Raw genomic sequence first — 8,019 nt, 5'->3', positions numbered from 1 at the left:
TCAGCAGGAAAGCTGCAAATGGCTTTAAAATATTTAGGATATTGCCCAAGTTCATGCTTTATTAAATAAGTAGTGTACTTCATATGTGATGTTAATCAGCGCCTGTTCTTTCTAACTCCTCCAGGTGGGGCAGACCTATATTCCCTCTTCCGTGCCAGCCACCTTTGCCCCTTCACCCACCCCAGCAGTGGTGAGCAGTGGACTCAACGATCTCTTCGAGCTCTCATCTGGTATAGGCATGGCTCCTGGAGGATATGTGGCTCCGAAGTCTGTACGTAAGGAAAAAGAACATCTTCAGTGTTTTGCCTTACCTTAGGCTGCAAGAAGTCTGAGGTTGCTCACTTGTCCCCTTTACTGTTAGTCTCTGGTTTGACTCGGTCCCATCAGAGACGCCCTGGGTTTTTTTCCAGGCAAAGTAACAGTGTGTTGGAGACCATGTTAGTTACAGACTTCCATTTTTTTAGCAGTTCCCTCGTTTTGCCTGTAACAATATTACTCTAAAGAATGGCTTATATAAGATATGAGAATTTTAATTTTGTCAGAGCAGCTTTCCTGGAGACCTACTTCTTAGCAAGTTTCCCCAGGAAACTGAGGGCAGGATACGATTTGTTACAACTTTCATGGAAGATTCGTTTATTTGGAGGAATGCAACATGACAGTGAAGATAAAATCACATGATTGGGATGAGCGTGCCGCAGTGTAATGCGGATAAATGCTGTTAGTGACAGAGATCACAGACGCACTGACTGAAGCATGCTTGGTCTGAAGGGTTCGCGAGATGCAGAACGTGGTTCTGGTAATAGGCTGTGAAGCAGCCACAGGGAGCTCAGGGTTAGCCTTTCATGCCCGAAAGGGAATAAACAAAAATTAGCACTCTTACTAAATAGTCAATGGATAAATAAACTGAAGTCATCCTATGAAATCTAGAATCTCAAGGTACTGCAGAACAGACTCAAACCTTTTGGTCCTTAGCTGCTTACAAGTATTATACCATATATAAGACCAAGTACAAGACAATCCAGTAATATTGAGCCAAGTACTTAATTTTGCCCCACTTGAGTCTGGATTTTTCCCACAAAGATGACTTGGGAATCCAGAACCCAAATAGCTAATAGTACCAGCCCTGTGATTTTATTTGGTTCAAACTTTAGTATTGTCCTGCCTCTAATAGCCCCACAGATCCTTGGAGAAGCCTGTCCATCAGCAGACTTGGTAAGTCTCACATTAGTGTGATGGACACAAGCTTTCACTGTTTCTTGTGCACACTAATATTATAGTATATTTGAATTCTTACATGAGTGCTGTGAACAAATACGGATTAGGAGCAGCAAGCTTATTTCTCATTGGTGAGCTTGATCCTTTCAACACCCCATGTCATACCTTCCCTGTAGTCTTTCTTTAGCATTTGTGGGCTTAATGTGCCAATGTAGCTGGATTTCCAAACTCTTTCCAAACTTTCCTGCTGTTTGGGAAAACTGCTTGCTTGTTATCTTTGGGCCAGACTTCTAATGCTGAATGACGTCTCTTGTGTTCAAGGTTTGGTTGCCTGCAGTGAAGGCTAAAGGATTGGAGATCTCGGGCACATTCAGTCACAGGCAGGGACACATCTACATGGAGATGAACTTCACCAATAAGGCTTTGCAGCACATGACCGATTTTGCCATTCAGTTCAATAAGAACAGGTAAGAAATCAATACACTCTGTCCGCTATATTAAAAAGATTGTGTGCTCCTATGTAAGGAGTCTGCCTACACTGGTAGATATAGGGAGAACTTTTATGTAGGTATATAATGCAGTCATGGAAACAGCTGGATGATACAGCCTGAACTCTCCCATCACACCACAGTTGCGTGAAAGAGCTGAAAATGCATACTGGTAAATCTGTGAGGGAACAGGCAGCAGACGGTCCTGTCCTTCTCCTGGCTCTGAAACAGCATCTGCCCCATTTAATATCTGCAGAGTTTTAAAGCAGCCTCATGAGTTGATAGGCAGGTTAGTGATTTTATAGCCAGTAAGTGCCCCGAGGAAAGTGAGAGCATAAACAGGCAAGCATTTGAGCTGCACAAGTATCAATCCATAATGCCTCTACCTCCTGACTTAATTGCTGTGCTGCCCCTCAGACTGTCTGGAAGTACGGGTCTCATTAATAAAGCTATTTGTCAATGAAGATGTTGAAAGGTAAGAGCCTATGGCACATGTTTTCCCTGTAATTGGCAGCAGAACAGTTTTGTCAGAAGGAGCAGCCACTTGAGTGTTTAGAGCATACAGATTGTTCTCAGAAACCCCTCTCAGCCAAAAGACATGACATGGCAGTACAGCCACCGTGTCTTCCCACAAATACCCTTCCCGGTCAGAGAGCTTATCATATGGTTTGCTATATGTTATCTTGAGCAAGGACTGGGCTAGTTCTTATCAAGACTGTAAAGAATATATTGCGACTGAAGTGTTCCCCATATTTCTTAATATCCTTTCACTGGAAAAGGGTTCCCTATACTAAAGATCCAATGAAACCATCTCTTTAATATCACTTTTAGCCTTGCAAATTTGGGATTTCTTGGGACGAATAATATTTACTTACAAAAGACATTATGCTAAGTAAGTCTTAGTAAACGTTCTCCCTGGACTGCTATATTTTCTGGAGAGTTTTGCTAAGCTGCTATATGCAAATGTTTTGTGCAAATTGGCCTGCAAAAAAGCTGTTTTGCTTGTGATTTTTCCCCATACATCAAGCTGTGTTCTAGCCACACCTACATGGTACATCTCAAGGATGTAAGAATACCATACCGTAGCAGTTTCTCCTTTTGCAGCATATCAGCACATGCTCTGTATGCAATCTACTACTATTTACTCTTCTACAAATACTGTTTTCTTGTCGCTGCTTTCCACTGTGGCTGGTGCATTGGAAAGAGCTGCAGTGGGTTGGCTCTTTAGGTTTAAATGTTAAGGTTTGTGATTGGGAAGCTTCTATTGCTTTTCCCCCTCTCATGCTGCTACTAATCACATTCACTGCAGTCTTGGGATAAAGCATTAAAAAAAAAAATAAAAGAAAGCTAGAGCTCTAGTGTGCTGTAATACTGCAGCCACTTAGTAGCAAAATGCAACTTTCTTTTCCCTCTGAGTCTAAGGGAAAACACTGAGGTTTATGTTCCACAAGGTGAAGTGGCTGCAGAAGGCAAATCACATGGCTAGGCCCTTGCTGAGAATATTCTTACTTCAGCTCCTTAAAGCTGAAAACTACGGAGAACAAAGAATGGGGCATCTGCTGGTTTCTGAAAGAGTGACATAGCCAATACACGTGCGGCTCACTTTGTACAGAGACAGTATCAGGTTTTTAGTGCATAAAATAAAAATACACGCCATACATCTTTGTTTCTGTAAATGCTCTATCACCTCTAAGCTAATGTGAATTGTGCTAAAGAGAAGCGCAGTTGCAAGTGGACACCAAAGCCAGCTTATGCATCTGAACTTCCATCTGCTTTCGAAAAGAAGCCAGTACATAGTACAGAAGTGTTATGTTAAATATTAGCTGCTTTTCCTCCTCTCCACACTAAGTAGAAGTGCCTGTGGAATTAAATGCCTCTTCGGCATTCGGTTTGCTATGTGGTGTATGTCCACAGCTGAAGGAACCTCAAACCAAGCAACAGAGCCAGACGCTGTCATTTGGGACCAGACAGCTGGCTGCGTTGATTCATTTGTTCTACAGTGCTCTGTTACAAACCACGTACTCCTCCTTGGCTGTGGATTTGTTCTGTGTTGGCTCCAGTTCCTTCTTGCATGGCTCTCAATGATATAACAGCCATGCAGTGTGTGATATACTCTACTTCTAGTGCTCTGCAGCTCTGTAAGAGAGAACCCACAGGCCTGAGTCTGAGTCCAGGTTCTGCTCCTTGCTGGGCAGGCTGCTGCTCAGCATGTAGACCAGTGCCGTGTGGGTAATGGAAGAGTTCCCAGATACTGGTCCCCTGGGCAGGACGGTGCATGTTGTCAGGGAGATCAACCTGATTGAGTTTCCTGTGCCTTGTCCTACTTTGAGTGTCTGCCGTGGTGCACATTTTGAGCTGTGTTCTTCCCCTGGAGTAACAGCAGGGGCAGCTCAGGAGCAATGGGAAGATGAGCCAGCTCACGCTTGGCAAAAAAGGAATAGGTGTTGGGCAATACAGTGCTGCTCTCGTCACCTGTGGTTTTTTTCTCTTGCCCAGCTTTGGGGTCATCCCAAGCACCCCGTTGGCCATTCACACGCCTCTGATGCCAAACCAAAGTATCGATGTCTCCCTGCCCCTCAACACTCTGGGACCAGTCATGAAAATGGAGCCTCTGAACAACCTCCAGGTAAGGATTGTCTCATTCTGGGCAGCGGGGAGATCAGGTGCTCAGCCCAGTTTGTTTGGCTCAACACAATGTGGTAAGACTCTAGTAACAAAATATCATGCATATAGGGTGTGGGCCCATGAGTCTGGCCAAAACTTCCTATTCCTTTTTCTTGTTTCCTCCAGGAGGACTGAAGCAGACGCTTCTTGAATTTTGTGAGTTTGCCTTTTCAAACACCTCACTGCTTGCATCTGTGTTGATTAAGGTCTTTGTCTGCTCCAGTAACACTCTTGTATAAGCTGGGCTTGAGGTTTGGTTGGGCTTATGAGCTGGAGCTGGTCTGAGCATGCCTGTGGAGTTGCAGGCAGCGATAGCTGTCAGCAAGAATTGAGGCAATTAAAGGAATTGCAGGAAAGATGGCAACTGCCGAGTGATTAATATTTCTCTAGTGCTCTTAACTTCCAGGGTGCTTTACAAAGGCATTGGCACATCCCTGCCCTGAATAGCTTAATCCAACGCAAACAAGATGTGTTCCAGGAAAGGCAGGGGAGAAGTGACATAAGCTGCCAATGTTTCATTAATGAGGCTGTTGGTGTGTGTTGGGGACAGCATTCCCTAGAAGAGGCTTTTTATCAGGTTGGGCTGCCAATCTGATAAAGGCACGACAGATCCAGGGAGATGTTCCCCTGTGGTTTGGACCAGACACTGTCTCCATCAGTTCTGGCATGCCTTAGGGACATTGGTCCTGAAGTGCTCATCAGGCAGATGGTTTTCCCTGGACAGAGGCTCTTCCCTATTGCTGCTGTGTGCAGCTGCTCTGGAGCGCAGCTCAGCGAGTGACTCCTCTCTGCTCCGTGTAGCTGGGTCCTCCAGGGTGATTTTCCCAGTATCCCAAAAGTGCGGTTAACTTGCACTGTAGCATGTCTCTCCTCAAGTTTCCAGGAGATGGAACTAGGCTGGGTTCCTGTAGCGTAGCAGCCCATAGAGGGGAATGTTTTGAAGCAGCTCATTCTCTTTTTAGATTAAGAAAATGCAATGGAAGTTGCTATTTATTCTGCCTGAGCAACTGTTTTTTCCCCTTCTTTTGACTTCCATTCTGGGACTTATGACTTATTGATGAGTCTTTGGGCAAACAGCTTGAAATAGCTTCTCTGGCACTCAAACGAGCAGTCCTACACTCCGGCTCTGAGCTCAGTCATGCGATGGGGGAGCATGCGGACGGTGAATGAATTACATGTGCCTGTCTCCCACAGAGGGCCCTTGCAGCTTATGGAAAAGCTGGATTCCCTCTGCATCCAGGTCATAAGGATGTAGTTGCATCACTGCATTTGGGTCAGCTGTGGTAAAATCTACCTCCTGCTCTGAAGCAAATTTGGAAGTCTCTAGGAGATCCTGATCTGCCTCCATAACACTGGGGACTCTCAACGAGGCATTCCCAAGTTGCTGCTTCCTTTGATCAAGAAGGAACTGAAGTATTTGGGTTATTAAATCTCTAAAGGAATTGGAACGCAGTTTGTTTCTTGTAGCATCTTCTGCTAGAACAAAGCAAAGAGAAAACACACGAGGAAACCTCCGGCTACCTTATATTGAGGCAGCAGAGCATTCATTAGTGCCAGACTTAGTTGCTAATTTGCTGGCTCTCTCATTGCCATAGAAGTTGGCTGCCCTTTTACAATTGGGGAAGCTGCCATATGGAGTAATAGTATATTTCTCTGCAAAGAGTTGAATCATGATAGCAGACGCCAAGTTAAAAAGAGCACTCCCCTTACTTTTTTGACAGCAGTGGGTTTGATGGAGATCTGTCATTGTCCTGACAGCCAAGGCTCTGGTTTTGTTTTGTGAGTTCATGTAGAAATTATCTGTCATGAAATGTTCAGAAATTGTTTTGGTGACCTACTTAGGGAACAATTTATAGCATAATATAGGAGTAGAGAATACAAATGTTCCTGTATTCATTGAAGAACCAAAACACTCATCAAGTTGCATTTGCTTAATGCCGTTTTTCTGAGCTGGGGAACATTGAAGTAGATGCAGGACTGGTTTGAACCTTGAGGACCTTATGTTCATCTCCTATTCTGGTGGGGTTTTTTTGTTGTAGTAACAAGAAAAATAAGTCCTGAATTAACCAAACTGATAGCTTTCAACGTTTTGTCATGTTAATTAGAAACTTCAAAGATGACTAGTTGTACATTCCTGAGGCAACTATTTCAGAAGTAATGAATTCAAGTCTTGTTCAGGTTATTTTTATTACCGTTTCTAATCTTTCACCCAATACAGCTGGTTTAATCTTAACCGTTGTAATCATGGAAAGAAACTAAAATATTTGACAAGTTGACAAAAAAGCCGTTTTTACAAGAACATGAGGAAGACTGAAATATTTTCAGAAGCTTACTCAGGTGAAATACAATTATGGTTTCCGACTGAAGTGTCTTCTGTTTGCCAGTCACCTTGCGTCTTGCAATAATGAATAGCAGGCTTCTCCCTCCCATCCCAAAGTAGTGATGATAATTTTCTTGACCTGTTGACTTGGATTCAACCCCCAATCAAGGAGTAATTTATTCAAAGACTAATGCCAAAGTTAGACTGGGCACAGTACTGTAGGGACTCCAGTCCCTGCTCTCTGGTTCATCTTTTTTACTACTTCAAGGTTTAAAAGCTGCTGTCAGGATGTCTTTGGAGCGTGCCTATTGCTAAAGAAAATCTGACTTAGGTATTTGTGTGCTGCTAACTTCTGCTGGGGGACACTCTTGCAGTGCCTTGTCAGCCTTTTGGAGGCTACCTGGCCCATGCAGGTGCTGTGGTTCCCCTGTGCAGAGCTGCCTCTGCAGAACAGGGCACTCCTAAGTGGTAACAAGCTCTTGCCCGAAGGCGTGTGAGAGGGTGCATTGAGCTTCACAAGTGTCTGATAGCCGTGGCTCATTTGCTAGCCAGGGAGATGGCTGTAGTGGGGCTCATTTGCTAGCCAGGGAGATGGCTGTAGTGGTTATTCAGGCTTGTTTGGGTCCCATAGCTGCCTTTTCACAGTCAAAGCAGGGAAACCCCTCTGGTGACATGTAGGCTGTCAGGGTCGTGCGAGCTCGAGTGGATGGGGTATCTTTGCCACCACGTGTGAGACCGTGAGCTCTCAAAGAGGAAAATAAGTTCTGAAATAAGGATTTGCATTGGTGAGGAATCGTCTTTGCAGATTATTTTTCAACTTCAAGTCAAATTTGGGATAAGAAAATGTCTGGGATGAGAGCCTTTCTGTGCTAAAGAGAATCACTGTTCCTAATAAATGGCCTTTCAAGTGCTGTGAAATCAGAATACTCAATTTTTTCATTTGGGTACATGAGAACTGCTCCCCTAACCCTGGAAGTAAGTGAAGTGGAGCCAGCCTGCTGCGAGAGTTTCAGAGCCCAGGCCTGGCCTGTCACTGCAACGAATACAATAATCTCTTCTGTGAGATGGTAACCACTTGCAGGAGATAATACGATCAAAAACAAGCTGCAGGGACTCTCGGAGCAGTAGTGAGTCTGCCTGAGTCTGGAGCATTGCCATTCTCTTGGGATCCACATTTAAAATTGACAATCAGTGTGTTGCATTCCCCAGCATTACCTGCTGTCAGCTGCCAGGGCTGTTTGTTGCAGCTACTGAGCATACAGCTGAAAGAAGCATAGCTTCAGTTTTCCAAAATGCTCATAAAATTATCTGGTGAGTATTGAAAGGGAAGGA

The 8,019-nt window shown here is 44.3% G+C and overlaps 1 protein-coding gene across 1 annotated transcript in view; it reads left to right on the top strand.

Moving 5' to 3' along the window:
* AP2B1 (adaptor related protein complex 2 subunit beta 1) overlaps positions 1 to 8,019 on the top strand; it is a 77,347-nt gene that overhangs the window by 51,736 nt on the left and 17,592 nt on the right. Inside the window, exons 16-18 of the mRNA XM_009645012.2 lie at positions 125 to 271; positions 1,537 to 1,682; positions 4,200 to 4,329. Coding sequence (XP_009643307.1) covers positions 125 to 271; positions 1,537 to 1,682; positions 4,200 to 4,329 — 423 coding nt within the window. The remainder of the gene's footprint in view (positions 1 to 124; positions 272 to 1,536; positions 1,683 to 4,199; positions 4,330 to 8,019) is intronic.

This window comes from Egretta garzetta, unplaced genomic scaffold, assembly GCF_000687185.1.
Source record: "Egretta garzetta isolate BGI_Z169 unplaced genomic scaffold, ASM68718v1 scaffold108, whole genome shotgun sequence".
NCBI classification, from domain to species: Eukaryota; Metazoa; Chordata; class Aves; order Pelecaniformes; family Ardeidae; genus Egretta; species Egretta garzetta.
This window is presented reverse-complemented; position numbering and strand designations above follow the sequence as displayed.